The 18,732-nt window shown below is 37.2% G+C and overlaps 1 protein-coding gene across 1 annotated transcript in view; it reads right to left on the bottom strand.

Moving 5' to 3' along the window:
- side (sidestep) overlaps positions 1-18,732 on the bottom strand; it is a 527,768-nt gene that overhangs the window by 197,295 nt on the left and 311,741 nt on the right. The window contains exon 9 of the mRNA XM_067761445.1: positions 14,362-14,497. Coding sequence (XP_067617546.1) covers positions 14,362-14,497 — 136 coding nt within the window. The remainder of the gene's footprint in view (positions 1-14,361; positions 14,498-18,732) is intronic.

The following is an 18,732-nucleotide window of genomic DNA, read 5'->3' on the forward strand; positions in this document are numbered from 1 at the left end:
TTTCGATATCGAAAAAATGAGATGATTCAAAAACGAATACCGCTATGCCAGTGAAATTTGGTAGGTGGACTGGTTTTATGATGCAAAACATACATTCCCAAAAAACTTCAAACACGAGCGTGACACCATCCACATTTAGAAGAAGGAAACTTGGAAGTTTATCAAGATAAGTTTGGGAGTTAAGGATATTACATTGAAATTTGGCAGAGACACTATTCTTGCCAAATTATATAGACTTAGAGATAATTATAACACGGGTCAACAAAAAAAATTGGTTTTGCCCTATATATTCGGATTCTATGTTCAATTCTATAAAAAAAAAAAATGCAATTACGAATCAAAACTATTTGGTTTTGTAGAAGTTATAGCGATTTGAAAATTTTGCATTTTTGCACCAGGCTTATGTAGGTCCTTTCGCGCTATTTCGGTCGATAGAGAGCGGCGGGTAGCTACCTGATGCAGCGTAGCATCGAAAAAAGATCTACTTAAAGCACAACATACTCATCTTAAAAAAAAAACAAAAAAAATGTGACTGAGAAATAGTAAAAAGGAGATAAAAGGTCCCAGATACACATGATTTTAGGTAGATTTGGCAATTCGTTAAGTACATATTAAGAAACTCATCGAAACTTTTACTGACGGATTGGCAGGCCTAGCAATAGAGCATGCCAGCTACCTGATAGCGTTTTTGTAAGTAATATTTTTTTTAAGAAGCTGTAGTTTCTTAGGTCACTCGTTGTGGGCGACACTATGTTTTTGCATATCACAGAGGAATGATGTCTTCGAGAAGTTGTAAACGAGCGGCTAATTCGTTTTGCTATATATTCGGCGAATGTATTAAAAGAAGACAAAAAAAAGTTTGATTTAACTAAAAACACAAGGATTTGCTAGACTTACCTAGCCTACTTCGGACTACCTGTTAAAAACCAGGACAAAAAATGGGCTCCACATGTTTCATGTAACTCTTGCAGAAGCATTCTGGAGCGTAAGTTTATTTTCTCTTTTTTATTGTACTAACTGTTTCATTTATATATACATATATCTACATATATATAATTGCATAATAACTAAAAATGTTATGAAATGCTTTACGTTTTATTATAGTTTGGTACCTGGGTGAGGAAAGAGCCATGAAGTTCGCAGTGCCGAGGATTTGGAGGGAACCGAGTAATCATGACACTGATTGCTATTTTTGTGTAGTGAAACCACTGAAAAGGAAACGTTTAGGGAAAACAATATATCCGGAACTACCATTGACATCCGCTCCAGTCCCACATTCGGAACAAAATCTTGTACCTGATCCACCTGTGTTGGAAAAGCAACTATTCCCACAAGGCAGCTTTCAAACACCGAGTTCATCTGCATCCATACATTCCGAATTTGTTCCTCAATTTGAACCAGGAATACCACACCTCATCAACTCCGAAGATTTCAATGACTTAATAAGAGACTTAAATCTATCAAAACACAAAGCAGAGTTATTAGAATCGCGGCTTAAACAACGAAATTTACTTACTTCTGATGTTCGAATATCTCGGCAAAGAAAGCGTCATGAAGAATTTTCTTGTTTCTACAGTAAGGAAGATGGACTCTGTTTTTGACGTGAAAGGTTTACTTGAAGCAATTGGTTTTCCTTGCAATACAAATGAATGGCGCCTCTTTATCGACAGCTCAACAAAAAGTCTAAAAGCATTACATAATGTGAACAAATTTCCATCTATTTCACTGGCACATTCCATACATCTCAAAGAAAATTATGACAGTATTAAAATGCTATTAACTGCAATCAAATATACGGAATACAAGTGGAAAGTTATTGGAGACTTCAAGATGGTTTGTTTTTTTACTGGAATGCAAGGTGGATATACCAAACACTCCTGTTATTTTTGCCTATGGGATAGAAGAAATGATGCTGCCCATTGCATATTAAATTGGCCCTTATTAAAAAATTTGTGAAGGCTCTTAATATTGAGTCTAAAGCTTTCAGATATTTGCAGACTTTTTTCCAAAGCTGTCAGAGGCGAAAATTAAAGCTGGAGTTTTTATTGGCCCTCAAATGAAAAAAATTATGAACTGCGATATTTTGCCGGACCTACTTAGCAATGAGAATAAACTAGCGTGGAACAGTTTTAAGGCAGTAGTTCATGGCTTTCTTGGAAATCATAGGGATGAAAATTATGATGAGCTGATAATTGGCATTATTACGAATTTTTCCGCCATCGGATGTAGAATGTCGCGAAAGATGCACATGTTACATTCACATCTGGATAAATTCAAAGATAATATGGGAGCTTATTCAGAAGAACACGGGGAGCGATTCCATCAAAATATAATGGAGTTTGAGAAACGCTACCAAGGCCAGTATACGGAAAGCATGATGGGGGACTATATTTGGACGTTAATAAAAAAAAGCAGGAAAAGCAGGAAAAAGCATTTTTAAACATTTAAACTGTATTCTAAAACTAAGTTTATAAGAATAAATTTTAAATTGATTTTTACTATACTAGAATAAATCAAATCTATGTCAAATTTTGATGAATTTTCATGTTTTTCGTTTTTCTCATTTTTTTTTTAACAAAACCAAATCAAAAACTTTTTTATGTTCATATTCTTATTTCTGGGTGCAAAAGTAATAAAAAAAAATATACGCACGACCCATGTACAAAAATGTTGTTGACCAGTGTAATCGGTTTAAGACCACGATCGCATTTACTAAAGGTATAACCTTAACAAAGTTTGCAATAAATCTGTGGAATTTAACTATTTACTGATATTCTTCTATATTTGACTGATATTCTACATCAGTAGTGGTATGGTTGAACTAAGAACAAAACTTAAACAAATTTTGACCGGCCCCTTTTCATGGTACTCTTTTCAAAAGTGCCATAAGTCGAACAAAAATCTCCCATTCCCAACGAAATTTGGCATAAAAATTCCTTTTATAGCTGCAACTGTTAAACTGCATTTTTACGCGCTCAAGTTCACAATTGATAGCCTCTGTATCCTTATTGCTTCCTTTAAACGAAAATGAGTTCAGAATAGAACCACATATGTATTATAGCACAGCCTTATAACACTATTAACCACACAAAGCAAACAACAACAACGTTTCAAGTGCACATCTGGGTATATAATGTTCGGTTTCACCTCAACTTAGACTTACTTACTTGTTTCTTAAAATCTTTTTCCTTCCCTTTTTTATTATGTGAACAAATGTGTGTAAACAAAATAATTTTGCCTGTATTTTACTTTTAAAAATTACCTAAACAATTTGTTCAAAACGAATATAAACAAATTAATATGTCTAAAGCTTAATTCAGTTTGACTTTAAAATACTTTTCTTTATAAATTTTTATTGCCTTTGTTATATTAGTAAGTATTAATAATTGTTTATTACATTTGCTAAAGTGTACTCTAAATACCCTGTGGCGCCTTGTGTGTACCACGCTTTTTATGCATCTTACTTTTTTTTTTAATAAATTTTTTATTTTCTTGCTTTTTTATGAGTGAAAATACATACACGCATACATATGATATTGTAACGAATTTCCTGCAAATCCTCTTATTTGCCCTTTTGCTAGGATCGTATCGCTAAACTGTCGAATAAATAACTCCAATATTGAATAATGGAAAAATGGCCTTTATTAAAATACTTCACAATAACACTCAAATTGTGCAACGAATAGCTTAATAACCAAACTGATAGCTTAAAGGAAACTGACTTTCAAAATAATAGTGCTATTGCTCGCTAGATATCGTCTTACTCGTAACTGCTTGACAATTCAAATCAAACTGAATTCTTCTTACTCGCTGGCGCCGCTTTTATAGTTTACGCTGCATACTTCTAGGCTCTTCGATTTCCAGAACTTACTAGTTGTTTCGGCTACAAAATCGCCAGCCACAACTACGTGCACAAATTATTGCTCACTCTTGTGACAACTCAGATAAGGTATATGCATGTGTTTGTAGTTTACAGTCTCCCGCACACACATAAGCGTATAAGTAAATTCATCGGTGTGTGACATCTCATCTCTTGCTGCCTTGTATGTAAATGTTGCTCGTCGGAATGTGTACATATGTGTAGACGCAATTATTTATTCGTTTATGTGGATACATAATGATTGAATTATTGATGTGCTTTCACGTCACTGCTTAGATCGGCTTAGAGCTGGCAGCACTCCTTAGTTTTGCTAATATTCGTAACACTGCCCTCCACCTAAGTCTGATCGTCCCGATCAGACAAATCTCTCGATCTAAACGCTGCTAGCATCGCCAAATGTACCACTCTTCTACTCCGTGGTTTCTCAATGCTTTGTATGCGGTAGATGGTATCACTGAGCTTCTTCACAATCTTGTACGGGCCTTCCCAACTGCACCGAAATTGGGCTGGGACACCTTTCCGCCGGTGAGGGTTGTTTAACAGTACCAAATCTCCATTCCGGAAACCTTCCGAATTATTTTCCCTGTCGTACCTGTGTTCCATCTTACTACTCATTATTCTGGATCGTTCTCTCGCACTCTGTTGCTTGGCCAATGAAGAACTACTTTGTAGAGCTTGCGCTGGACGGATTTGCTTTGCATAATCAATATCGTTCCCACGTTTCCCCACAGTAGTGCGCTCTGGATTGAAACTACCCTCGCATTCCTTCTCGAAAATTCGTTGCTTCATTTTCCTACGTCTTTTAGGTTTTGTCAATGCCAGTGTTTCTCTCGCAGGTACTTTTGATTTTGATTTATTTGGCCCATTCGATCTATCAACCTTTGCTTTTGACTTTCGTGGTCTTTGTCGAGTCTTTTCCACCAGTACCCGATTACTGCTGAACCCTTTTTCCAAACTAAAGTTAAGTGGTATGTCCTGGTTCTTATAGCGCATAATTTTCCTCCCCATATCGATCCTGACGTCATGGTCAACCAAGAAGTCCACTCCCAATATGACTTCATCAACGATCTCCGCCACAACGAATTTGTGTAGAACCATGACTTTTCCAATTAATACCTCACATACCACTTCGCCTTGGACTTGATTATATTCGCCTGTTACCGTACGCAACCTTGCTCCAGGTAATGACTTTACTCTCCTGTAGACCAAATCAGATCGAATCAAGGAATGAGATGCCCCCGTATCTACAGTCAGTACACGCTCTTTACCATCCACATTCCCTCTGACGGTAAGACTGCTTGATTTCCTTCCGATTTGCAACACAGATATCACAGGACATTCAACAGCCGGGGCAAGTTTTCGTTCTTTACATTCGACATGCTCTTGCTCATTTCCGCCAGCTTTGCGTTTACGACCACCCACATTGTTGGAGCTATTGGGACCGCTGCTGCAATGTCGTGCAATATGACCTGGGTTGCCGCACTTGAAACATTTAATAACTCCGGCATTTTTCTGTTGTGATCCCTTCAGTGCTTCCAAAATAGTGTCTACCCAATCTGGTCTTTCCACTTCTACACGATGAGCTTTGTATGCTGGTTTACTCAATAGTGAGGCCGTTTCCTGAGTCAATGCATGTGATACCGTTTCAGAAAATGTCAGCTTTGGGTTTGCGTATGTAGCTCGCTTCGTTTCCACGTCCCGTATGCCATTTATGAAACTCTGGATTTTTACCCTTTCAGTGTATTCCACGGGTGCGTCCGCATTTGCAAGATGAGCCAATCTTTCAATATCTGAAGCAAACTCCTGCAATGTTTCATTTGCTTTTTGGTAGCGGTTTTGCAACTCAATTTGGAATATCTGTTTCCTATGCTCGCTTCCGTAACGTCTCTCTAAAGCGCTCATCAATGTTTCGTAGTGGTTCCGCTCGTACTCTGGGATGGTCTGTAAGATTTCCGCGGCAGGCCCTTTCAGTGCCACGAACAGAGCTGCAACTTTATCTTCAGCATTCCATTGGTTCACTGCTGCGGTCTTCTCAAACTGTAGCTTAAAGACCTGAAAAGGAACAGAACCGTCAAAGGATGGTGTCTTTACCTTTGGATTACTCGCTGAAACAGCTGGGCGGTTTAGTTGTAACTGCTCCATACGACCTTTTAACGCTTCTATTTCGGCATCAATTTTGTCCTCGAGTTGTAAAATTTTTGCATCCTGCTCTTCCAGTTTCACAAAGAGCTGCGCTGATACCTGTTCCGAAATTTGTGCCGACATTTCAGATATACGTGCCTCTTGCGCTTCCAGTTGAGATGCCAAATGTGTCTTCTGTTCTTCCAATTGTGATGTTATACGGGTTTCCTGCGATTCCAGTTGGGATACCATATACGTCTTCTGTTCTTCTAGTTGAGATGACATATACTTTTTCTGTTCTTCTAGTTGAGATGCCAGTTGAGATGTTATATCTGTCTTTTGCGATTCCAGTTGAGAAGCCACTGTTGATGTTTGAGCAGATATTGCAGCCAAAATCATGTTCAAATCTGTGCTGGTAACCGTCTGCGATGTTTCGTTTTTCTCTTCAATTTTTGTTGTCTCCTCCCCATCAAGGTGAAAGACATACTCTTCCACATCAATTCCTTCTGCTTCCATTGCCTCTCGTAGCCGTGCCTGAAGTTCAAGTTTAACGCCGCTTGTATTCAATCCACGGGTTTCCAACTCCTTCTTTAGTTGCTGGATCTTCAATTCACCGAACTTTGCCATGTCCTTGTTGTCCTTTGGAATTTATTCAACAATTCCTCTTCTGACACCAATTGTAACGAATTTCCTGCAAATCCTCTTATTTGCCCTTTTGCTAGGATCGTATCGCTAAACTGTCGAATAAATAACTCCAATATTGAATAATGGAAAAATGGCCTTTATTAAAATACTTCACAATAACACTCAAATTGTGCAACGAATAGCTTAATAACCAAACTGATAGCTTAAAGGAAACTGACTTTCAAAATAATAGTGCTATTGCTCGCTAGATATCGTCTTACTCGTAACTGCTTGACAATTCAAATCAAACTGAATTCTTCTTACTCGCTGGCGCCGCTTTTATAGTTTACGCTGCATACTTCTAGGCTCTTCGATTTCCAGAACTTACTAGTTGTTTCGGCTACAAAATCGCCAGCCACAACTACGTGCACAAATTATTGCTCACTCTTGTGACAACTCAGATAAGGTATATGCATGTGTTTGTAGTTTACAGTCTCCCGCACACACATAAGCGTATAAGTAAATTCATCGGTGTGTGACATCTCATCTCTTGCTGCCTTGTATGTAAATGTTGCTCGTCGGAATGTGTACATATGTGTAGACGCAATTATTTATTCGTTTATGTGGATACATAATGATTGAATTATTGATGTGCTTTCACGTCACTGCTTAGATCGGCTTAGAGCTGGCAGCACTCCTTAGTTTTGCTAATATTCGTAACAATATGATATTAAGATTTGCCCTGTTGGGAAAATCTCGTGTACTAAACAAATTTGTTCTATTATACATACATATATGTTTAGAGCTATAACGGCATTTACACAAACATTCTCACACCAATAGAAAACAACACTAGATGCATGTTAAACGGCATTTCTTGATCTGTGTTAACAAATCAAATAAACTAAAAACTAATATATTTAAACTAACAGGTGTTCGCTCAAGTTAAATCAGAACTGAACTAACTTTACCAGCAACAAATAATGTTGGGCTTTTTGGGAGAAGCTTCGTCGGCTTCTTGTCGATGGCAACCGATACCGGCAAGTTATTTATGTTTGTTTGTTTTAATGGTGTGTTCAATTTATACTTATTATTAAGAATTCATGAGCTTAACACCGGCTTATAATAATTGAATATTCAATTATTATGTTTTTCTAAGAGAAACTGTAAAGAAAGAAAGAAACATTTACTGGCATATTGCGATGGTACCATTTCGAAAACCGCCATGAATTCATCGTTAGGCAATTTCGTAATGTTTTGAAAGGTTTCACCGATATTCGAACCGCGAATCATACGGTGAACAGCAAGTTTCGTAGCTTTTCGATAACTTTGTTACAAAAAAAAATTTTGTTACGAAATTGGTAACATCCTTATAACCTTTCGATAATAAATCGATTACGTTTCGATACTTTTTGAAAATATATCGATAAATTTAGCATAAAATACCGATAACTCATCTATAAAAATGAATAACGGGAAGAAAATATATTTTTTCAATAAAAAACTTATATTTCTTTTATGACATATGGATATATTTTCGAAAACTTTGATAACAAATCGATAACTTTACCATAACACATGGGTAGTTACAGAACTTTTAAAGAAGTATCGATTCTGGTAATCATATAAAATGCTCGGATCAAAGTATCGATTAAAGTACTCATACTCAGTAAAGTGTGTCTATACTAGATCCAAGTGACTATTTCGGAACTTCTACTAAAAGCGAAGACACTTTTTTAAAATGCGATCGTATGTTTTAAATTACAAAAAAAAAAAAAAATAAGGCAGTTTATGTTTGGACGAAACAGAAACATATATTTTAAGGATACAATTAAAGAGAACCGTCGTGAACTTTAAATGATTTAAAAGATTTTCGATCGACTTATAGCGTTTAAAAAAGTTTTTTCAGTTAAAAAATAGTTTTTCTAAAAAGAGTCGACCCTCGGAAGTGGTTTTACAAGCACTCTGAGTGTATTTCTACCATGAAAAGCTTTCCAGTGAAAATTCATCCGTCTTGAGATTCCGTTCGGTATCGTCATGAAATATGTAGCATGAAGCAAGCTCGAAATTGCGTCAAGTACTTTTTATGGCATTAAACGTTTTGTGGAGACATTAAATAAATAGAACTTATGTACTTTGCACTGCCATATCTCTACTGGTTGTTGTTTTTGTAACAGTGCTTCGCCCCAACCAAAAGGTGCAACCACTCACAAAATGTCATCAATATCCCCTAACGGGAGTCCAAAGAAACATGCAGTTTCAACAGGGGAGGATCACAAGGAAAGGGGTGTTAGAAGTGTTGATCCCACGTTGCAATTGAAAAGATGGTTCGTAGCATGTGGTTGATTCTGGATAGGCAAGAGTTTAGCCTGTTACGGTATCCGGATCAAAGTTGAGCTTTCCTCTTCTGCGAGCTCAGGGTGTTTAACTTTATGAACGGGGTTCGCCGGGCAATTACTGGTTTGAGGTCCGCCACCTTTTTGTGGATATCATTGAGGACATTTTTTATGTTTTTGCCGTATTTTCTCAGAGAGATGACTTCTTAAAGGGCCAATTAAACTTCCTTAACCCTAACGCCATAGTCGTAACCATACCCATATCGATAACAATCTGCATTGTGATCGATCAATGGTGCCATAACCTTAAACAGCTGACATTTTCATAAAAATGAGGAACACGCAAAAAATTACAAACATATTCCACAAACAAGGAGTTAATAAATTCACCAACTCAAATATTTTTAGGTTATGGATATGACGAAAAACCAAAAGCCAATTGGTTGGCTATGGTGTGGTTATTGGTTTAGCGTTATGGTTTGGCACCATTAAAAGATTACGTTGAATTCCATTAGGTTGGTTCGATCAGCTCTTTTATCTGGTTATGGATAAGTCACCATTAATTGCCCCTTAAGACCCTGGGGGCGAGTCCTTTAATTTGATGTATGCTGGGATGTCCAGGTCTCTATGTATGCAACAGAAACTTTTTGTTCAGCATTCCATTTCTCATCCTAATGGGGAGTACTCTCGCCTATGTAGGTGGTGCTCGGGGGCGTATGAAGACAGCCCGTATTGGATCTGAGAGCGGTGTTTTGAACAGCCCGGAATTTTCATCCAGTGAGTAACCTTAGCGGTCAGCCAATTGCTTTTTAAGTGCTAATTAGCGTCTCTTTATGTTTACCCCAAGTGCTGGCAGCAAGAGATTTGAAGATATTGTCACGGCTCTGGATTATCAATAGCGGATGCATGCTCGCCAAAATGTGGATCCTGAACGAACGTCACACCCAGTATTTTTGGTCGTCGGTAGCGTAATTCCGTCGACGTGGATGTCCAATATGGTGGTCATTTTATTTATGTATGTTGTAAATAAGGCCGCCCATGAATTTGCTGGTGACAATGTTATGTTTCGCGAGGCGAAAAAACTGAAGAATCAGGGAGATAGTTATTTATATTATTACAGAGGTCATCGATGGGTGCATAGTGCAGTTATCGGTGTAGGAAACAATACTTAACTCCTTCTGGTGGTTCAGAGAGCTTCGATATGTAGAAGATACGTTCCTTAATTGCTTTGATGCCTGCCGACAGATAATTTGTGGTCTACCTTTTAAGACTAGGGGGAAGATGGGACTCTTACAAGTCTTGAACTAGCGTGATGTGGTTGACTGTATCAAAAGATTTTGATAAATCTATCTCTTCTGGTAGTTTTGTTACGTACCAGATATATATTGGAAATTTTGTTAAGACTAAAACCCTTTTATCTAAATTAGGCGTAGTCGTTGTCCGCTTTTGATCGAATCTATATATAATATCAAAAACCATACGACGCTGTAAAAGCTGCTTACTCTAGCCACCAAAATTTCACTCTAGAACGAAAAGGCTCTTTTCATGACAAGTTAAAATTTATTGAAATTTTATGGAGTTAGCAGTTATTCAAAATAATATTGAATTTAGTGATTCTGGACAATAAACACATACTTTTCTTTTACCACCATATGCAGAAATGGTCCCCCATTCCACCATTATCACAAAGTCGGTTTAAGCTAAGCGTGGAGCTTTTGTCCCATCGTTGACGATCTCAATTTATGCTCAAGTTGTGGTGTTAATGGACTGAACTTTGTTCATCTTAAACATGTAGACCATCGGCCCCTGGTATTGGGGAAAAGTATCGATACTTTACTCGGTACTTGGAAAAAAGGATCGACTGCGAAATAGTTGAGTATTTTTTGGAAAATTATCGATACTACTCACTCAGTACTCATATTGCTCTATCACTACACATGGGTATGGGACGATCATTCAGTGCATTGCTAGAACTCATTTGGTATACTGAGCTATGAAAATTTACTATTTCTTGTTTTCCCTACAGGGTGTATATCATAAACTTTTCTATTTGTGAATATTTTCAACTAGCTTAGCTCTGTTGTGTATGAGAAAACGCATTAAATTTAGCCCATTATATATGCTATTGCCCGTTTTACTTGTGTATATACATATATATGTAAGCAAATATTAAAGAGAGTGAGTAGTTTAAGTATTCCTGCGGCACAAAACAGCAGTTTATCTACAAAGCCACGTCCGCCTAAAAAACATGAAGTGCAACCGAACGAAACGAAGGCGGTTATTTTTTTACTGAGATAACTTCATATATGCAGAAAATTTAGAGACTTAACAACGAGTATTATAGTAAACTTGAGCTGCTATAAAATTAGGCTAATGTAATAGAGCGGCATCAGATTGAGTGAACATTCTGAACCTCCAGATCGCATGTTCACTTTCAAGCAAGAAATTGGTTTAGACCCAATTAAATTAGAAAAATTGTTCGAAATTTTATAGAGAGCTGTGTGCATTTTATAGTTCTTGAATGAAAGTGACCGACCAGCACACGTACGCGAATAGAAATGGATGTAAATATGTATGTAAGAATGGTTGGTTTGTAAGTGTACGTGGGCGCTGAACTAAAGTTACAGTAATTTTAAAGCAGATATTGTGGTTTTTTTATTTATTGTGTTTGATAATATTCATCCTCCCAAAAACGAGAAAACGCGGAGGCTTTCATGTAAAGTCCGTTTAAGCAAATTTAAGTTAGCTTTGTATTTTGTTGTTTAATACTTCCAAACCTCGGCTTTGAGGGATTAAATATATGCCGCACGTCTTTAACCTTTCTCTGACCAGTTTCATCATCCTTGAGAAACGAAACTTATTAAGGCTGGTACCGCTACTAAAGCCTGAAAACCTGCTAGCGTAGGAGACTTATATCGCCCAATATCTCTTCTATCACCGGCAGCGAAGCCACTTGATGTCGTCCTGCCCCGTTATTTCCCCACGAAGCTGCGACTGACCAATCATTACCGCCGTCAACACACAATTAAGTTACGGACAACTGAATCAGTTCATCCCACCATCGAACAGTACCCGTAGCGTAAGATTTATCGAAATCCTCTGAAACATTAATCACGGCACGTTACTGAAAGACTTGGAAGGTTCTACCCTGCGTCCCAGTCTAAAAATGTGAACCGCAAATTATCTGTGTGGTCGGCCAGCCTGAGTACAGTTCAGAAACGTTATATAAAAACCTTTGGTTTCCTATGCCTAATTTTGTTTAGCTTTTATATATCGAAGCTGCCTTCCACACCAAAAAGAGTTACCTTTTTGTCCTTCGCCCATGACTGCACTTTAATGGTTACATGTCCCGCCCCACCCATTGATGTGCTATGCTTTAAAATCAACGCCTATTTCCCTAATGCTAGCAGTTTTTCACTTCGCGAAATTTGACACTGTCCCGACCAAATCCACGATAAAAACCAGATAAGACCACAAGATTGCTAAAAAAAAATATTATGAAGTGTGTGACTTCTTCAGGTTTCGTCAATGATCTATTCACAATAATACCAGGACTGTTAAAGATTAAGTTGAGAATCTTCCCAATTTCGTACTAACTTGGGCTTTTTTTTGAAATAACTTTCATTCTGTCACAAACATGGGACCCTTTTTTTATGATGTCATTACTGCGTCGGTTTCAGATCGAAAATAAACGGGTTCACCTACTTCGGAAACTTTTTGCGACTTCTTTCGGAATTGTTAGTGATTACTTCTGAAATATTTGATAGTATAACTTTCGGGACCATTTCGGGGTTGTTTTAGGACCATTTTGGAATTATCTTTGAACTTTATTGGAACCATGTCGGGAAAATTTTAAAACCATTTTGAGGCACCATTTCGGAGACCCTTTCGACCTATTTCGACATTAGTTAAGGCACCGATATCGAACCGATTTTGGAATTATTTTTGAATTTTTGGAACCATGTCGGGAATATTTTAAGATTATTTTGAAAAACCATTTCCGAGATGTTTTGGAATTTATTTCTGGAATATTTGGAGACACCTCGAGGCAATTTTTCCTGATTCGGAACCACCTTCAGAGATTTCCGAAATAGGTGGCGGCAATATTACGGTACTACTTTGGAAAAAAGCTTCATCGGCTTCTTATCGATAACAACCGATATTTAGGAGTCATCGGTATGTCATCGACGTGCTACCGGCATATTTACGACGTCGTATTAGGTAATTATCGGCGAGTAGTCGGGTTGAAATAGACTTTATATTGGTATTCTGTGTGTGTTATTGACGAATTGTTTTTGTCATGGATATCAGTGCTTGTCAACGCTTTATCGACTAGCTTTCGGCGTGTTATTGATAAAAACTACATTCATCTCTTTGTTTTTGGCAACTTATCGAAATTATGCTTGGAAATATGTAACTATTATCGGTTTTTAGAGAAAATTATCGTTAACGCCTTTATCGAAACGTTTATGTAAAAAGGGCATATATTAATTGTAAGAGTAATCCTTTTTCAATATCACCATCGTCATTATCTCTAATTTGTGTTCAACAGTCGCCAGCAATCCTTTTCACGATGACAGACACCAATCCAGAGCGAGCATCAAGTCATCCTACACCCGCCTTCATCAACTCAGTGAAGGTCTCCCTTTTTCTATGCTTTCAAACCGCATTGTCGGTTGAAATACTTTTTGAAATAGAACGTCATGCCTAGCCAGCGAAGCTTTTACCTATCTCTACACTATCTTCATATTTGCGTAAAGCTCATGCAGTATCCGCCGTGAACATCACGGACAGGCCCATACATCGTCCGGATATTTTTTTCTCGAACACTCCAAGAGATCTCTCATCTTCTCTCAACACATCCATGATTCTGACATACATCAGGACAAGTATGATGAGCGGCTTGTTGCGCGTCATCTTTGCTCCTCAAGGGAGGACTTTACCTATTTAGAATTTCCTATTCAGTACAAAGAAGAAAGAGTAATTTTCCGATTGATTTCTGAAATTTTTTTTACTTGGGCTAAATCAACTCTTAATATCAAAATATAATGAAATGGGGACAAAAAGTCTTCGAGTGTGCTATGTCCATCTTTAGCTAGGCCATATCTTAAATCGTTTAGGACTTCGTTTCTGCAAGATCTTTGATATTTGTCTTAAAGAGAGATTCTATATATTCCTAAATGAGTCAACAACTCTGCAGGTTGTATCATACATCCGGATAGCAGCTATAATATGTACATCCGTACCTACGCAAAATTGAAAGCATACTTAGGAAAAATCTGATTTTGCAATTTTGATAAATGCTTATTTACCTCGGCAGTACACAGATTACCTACTAAGTACATCATTAAATTTTATTGTACTTACATATGTAAATATGAGTGTATCTACTATACTTACAGGCTACACGAATGATGCGTTTGTCTTCAATAGCGCTGCCAGAGAACCAAGGATTCGACGCACGGCATGTCAGTTCGGCATTATCATTTTCCGATGTTACCTTCAAATTTAGAATGCTAGTTGTGTTATTGGAATCCTGTAAGAAAATGAAAAAAAGAACATAAATTGAAGAACAATATACATAAAGTGAAGTATGTACCTAAGTACATATTGCTGTGCTTATAAATATAGAGTACAGTCATATATTGAAGAAACGAAAAAAAGCTTATGGATAATAATAGTGAAATGAATTTTTAGTATCTATCAGAATGGCCAAGATATTGGAGAATGCTTGTGGAAAAAACGCACGGAATGCAAGGAGATAACTTCTATTTTACATAATAGCCAAATACAACGAAAAAGATAATAAGTACTTATAATATGGCTCTTATAATGGATAAAATGAGAGCGATACTCATGTTATTGTATGTGCATATGTATGTATGTGAGTACTTTTACATATTTAGTATCTGACATTCGATTACAAAATTTACGGAAAATGGTTCAGCTTACAGGGTGGTGACAGCAAAAAACAGCAGGAAATAACGAGCAGACAGCAAAAATTGTTCGCACATGCTGAGCTGTTACTTACGAAAATGGTACGACAAAATAAAATAAAAAAAAAAAAAATAAAAAAATAACCAAATAGAACATCATTTAACAAAGCCAGCGCAAGTGCACCACATTCTTATTTATGTTGTTAACGATGTACATATGTACATATGGAAATAGGTATGTAGGTAAGCAAGTCACTTTATAACCGAAAAAATTATGTTAGCATTCTTAAGAAAAAATGGCAGCGTATTTCCTCCAAAGATTAATAAAATTTCTTCAAATAAAAGCAATAAGGGTAATCCCCGCTAAAATAAAACAAAAAGCAACAACACCAAGTTTCTTTGAAACCGCTTTACCAACGCATAACTTTACCACATGATGCCATATGAAATATGGACTGTGAATAGAGAAAATATGCAAAGAAGACAATTGGGAAAAATTTACAACAACTAAGATATGACGTGGCTGAATGCGTTTGTAACACTTAAACCACCCGGGAGAAAAGGCTTTGAAGATATTTGAAACAGCTGTCGCCTTGCCCGTCCTGATGTCACGTTGTTTAAATTTTTCCCAAATTATTAAATAAACTAATAACCCATATTTATACATCCCCTCGAACATTCTCGGAGCGGTTATAATTACGGAGTCGAAAATGAACCCAAAATCTATACATATATATAAAAAAGAATGTTTGTTTGTATGTCATTGATTAACTCAAAAACTACTGGACCGATTATTATGAAAATTGATATATATATATATGTATGTATTTTTCCACGGGGAAGTTTTCTATAATGACTACTTTGATACCGGGAGACTAGGATCTCGAGATATAGGCCAAAACCTGGACCCAGGTAACTCCAGGAAGTGTTTGTACAATATGGGTGTAAAATGGAAGCTGTTTATGAGTACTTTGACACTAAGTATTTTTCGTACCCCTGGGTGACTAGGGTCTCGAGATATAGGCCAAAACGTGGACCCGGGCACCCCTAGAATGTGCTTATACAATATGGATATGAAATGAAAGCTGTTGATGAGTGCTTTAGTACAGGGTAGTTTTCATACCTATTGGTGACTAGGGTATCGAGTTATAGGCCAAAACGTGGACCCGGGCACCCCTAGAATGTGTTTATACAATATGGATATCAAATGAAAGCTGTAGATGAGTGCTTTAGTACTGGGAAGTTTTCATACCTATTGGTGACTAAGGTCTCGAGATATAGGCCAAAACGTGGACCCGGGTACCCCTAGAATGTGTTTATACAATATAGATATCAAATGAAAGCTGTTGATGAGTGCTTTAATACAGGATAGTTTTCATACCTATTGGCGACTAGGGTCTAGAGATATAGGCCAAAACGTGGACCCGGGCACCCCTAGAATGTGTTTATGCAATATGGATATCAGATGAAAGCTGTTGATGAGTGCTTTAGAACAGGGTATTTTTCATACCTATTGGTGACTAGGGTCTAGAGTTATAGGCCAAAACGTGGACCCGTGCACCCCTAGAATGTGTTTATATAATATGGATATCAAATGAAAGCTGTTGATGAGTGCTTTAGTATAGAGTAGTTTTCATATCTGTTGGTGGCTATGGTCTCGAGTTATAGGCCAAAACGTGGACCCGGGCACCCCTAGAATGTGTGTGTATTTTGGATTTCAAATGAAAGCTGCTGCTGAGAGCTTTTAAGTAATTTTCATTGTGATAAAAGATTTAGTCACATCAACCTGGCAAAACTGATAAATATGCATGCGAAGCTGAAATATAGACATGAATTAATAATACCCACATACCTACTTACATACACGTCCTATTCGATTTGCCTTAAATTTGCTATATAAATTTGCCTATATTAGAATTTACCATGCTTTTTTCCATGAAGTAGACCAGAGACGGACTGGGACTGGGATTAGGACTGGGATTGAGACTGAGACTCACAGTGGGACTGGGAGTGAGACTCGGAATGGGGCTGGAACAAAATACATACCACCCTCTGCGACTGGCAATAAGATATGAAGAACTTGAGAGAAGAGAAAAGAGAGAAGGAGACTGAGAAAGAGATATAATAAGTGTAGAGGGGCGAGGACAGAGTTAGACGAAAAAGGCTTATTAAAATGTATGCAGATATACCAAATTTAGGGCAGAACAACAACTGCCGGGTCTGCTAGTATGTGATAAATATAAGAATCAGAAATATGTTTCCATGCATGCATGTATAGAGTACTCGCTATGAACCAACCGAGTGCTCCAAAGTTAACCACAATTCATACAAAAAATATGGTCCAATTAACATTGCGATGTCCTAGGACGAGACCATATGCTCCAGCTCAGCATTACATCAGAGTAATCCATGGATTACCCACAGTCCAATAAACATCGTGTAGTGATTACAATCATTAAAAACGAGCAATAATCGGCTTACAATATGTTCGTGTAGAAATATGAGTTGGTCCATTGCTGCACTACAGTGGAGTACAATGGAAAGTACTCCAGTGGATCACATGGTCCAACGATTTTTGCAGGGTGGAAGTCTTTTATGACCCCAAGATGATGAAAATCATGAGCCGTACGCTCAGAATGTATATATTTAAAAACGCAAGTTTCTTATCCTATTATGGAAAGCTTTTATTTTGTGCATGTTGCACATATTTTTTGTTAATTTTATTGTTGCTGACCGTGCGAAACCATTATTTCTCAGAAGTGCTTCAGAAATTTTTGATGGATTTTCACTACATAATTCTCCCCTCAGTATGACATACATATTGTAACGAATTTACTTGCAAATCCTCTTATTTGCAACCCTCTGCTAAGTTCGAATCACTAAACTGTTGAATAAATAACTCCAATATTGAATAATGGAAAAATGGCCTTTATTAAAGTGTTTCACAATAACACTCAAACTGTGCAACGAATAGCTTGCTTAATAACCAAACTGATTGGTAGCTCAAATGGAACTCTATTATTCAAAATAATACTGCTCTTGCTTGCTAGATAGCGTCTTAATCGAAATCTCAAATCAAACTGAATTCCAGCGCCTCTACAATGCCGCCTTTTATACTCTCGGACTTCAACGTTTGCATCTTCTAGGCGCTTCCAGAATCTACTAGTCCAGCAGCTCTCAAACTTCTCAGCTGTAACTACAATTGCATGATTTTATAGTTTTTCTCATTGCATACTTTCAGGAGTATCTCAGATATATGCATGTGTTTGTGCATTGAATCTCCGCTGCTCATATACGTACATGGTACATATGTGTAGAAGCAATTATTGTTTCGTTTATGTATACACATAATGATTGATCTATGGATGTGAATTCACGTCACTGCTTAGCAGCGGCTTAGAGACGATAGCATCGCTCAGTGCTGCAAACATTCGTTACAATATGTATAATTTCGCCTTTGCAAAAGCACTATTGTTCCAAACAAGGGTTCGTATATGCTTTCCTAATTTAATGAATTTTCCTGAATGTCAAAATATTTATCTTGAAAACAAAAACAGAATACAGTACAGTCGGAAAGTACTAGAAGAATATAAAAAAAGATGTTGTTGTTGAAGTAGCATCAGTATTGTATTTTTCCAGATTTAAAAAGGGTCAAGCGAAAGGAAATATCCGTCGAAATACGAGCCCAAATCATTATTTTGCAAAAAACAGGGAAAAGCTATCGAGAAATAGCCAACCTTTTGAAAATATCTCTGTGTTTAGTTCATACGGCCAGAAGATATCAAGAGACTGGACAAAATATTAACAGGAAACCATCTGGTCGACCAAGAAATAC

Source organism: Eurosta solidaginis, chromosome 1 (genome assembly GCF_040869045.1).
Source record: "Eurosta solidaginis isolate ZX-2024a chromosome 1, ASM4086904v1, whole genome shotgun sequence".
Taxonomy (NCBI): Eukaryota; Metazoa; Arthropoda; class Insecta; order Diptera; family Tephritidae; genus Eurosta; species Eurosta solidaginis.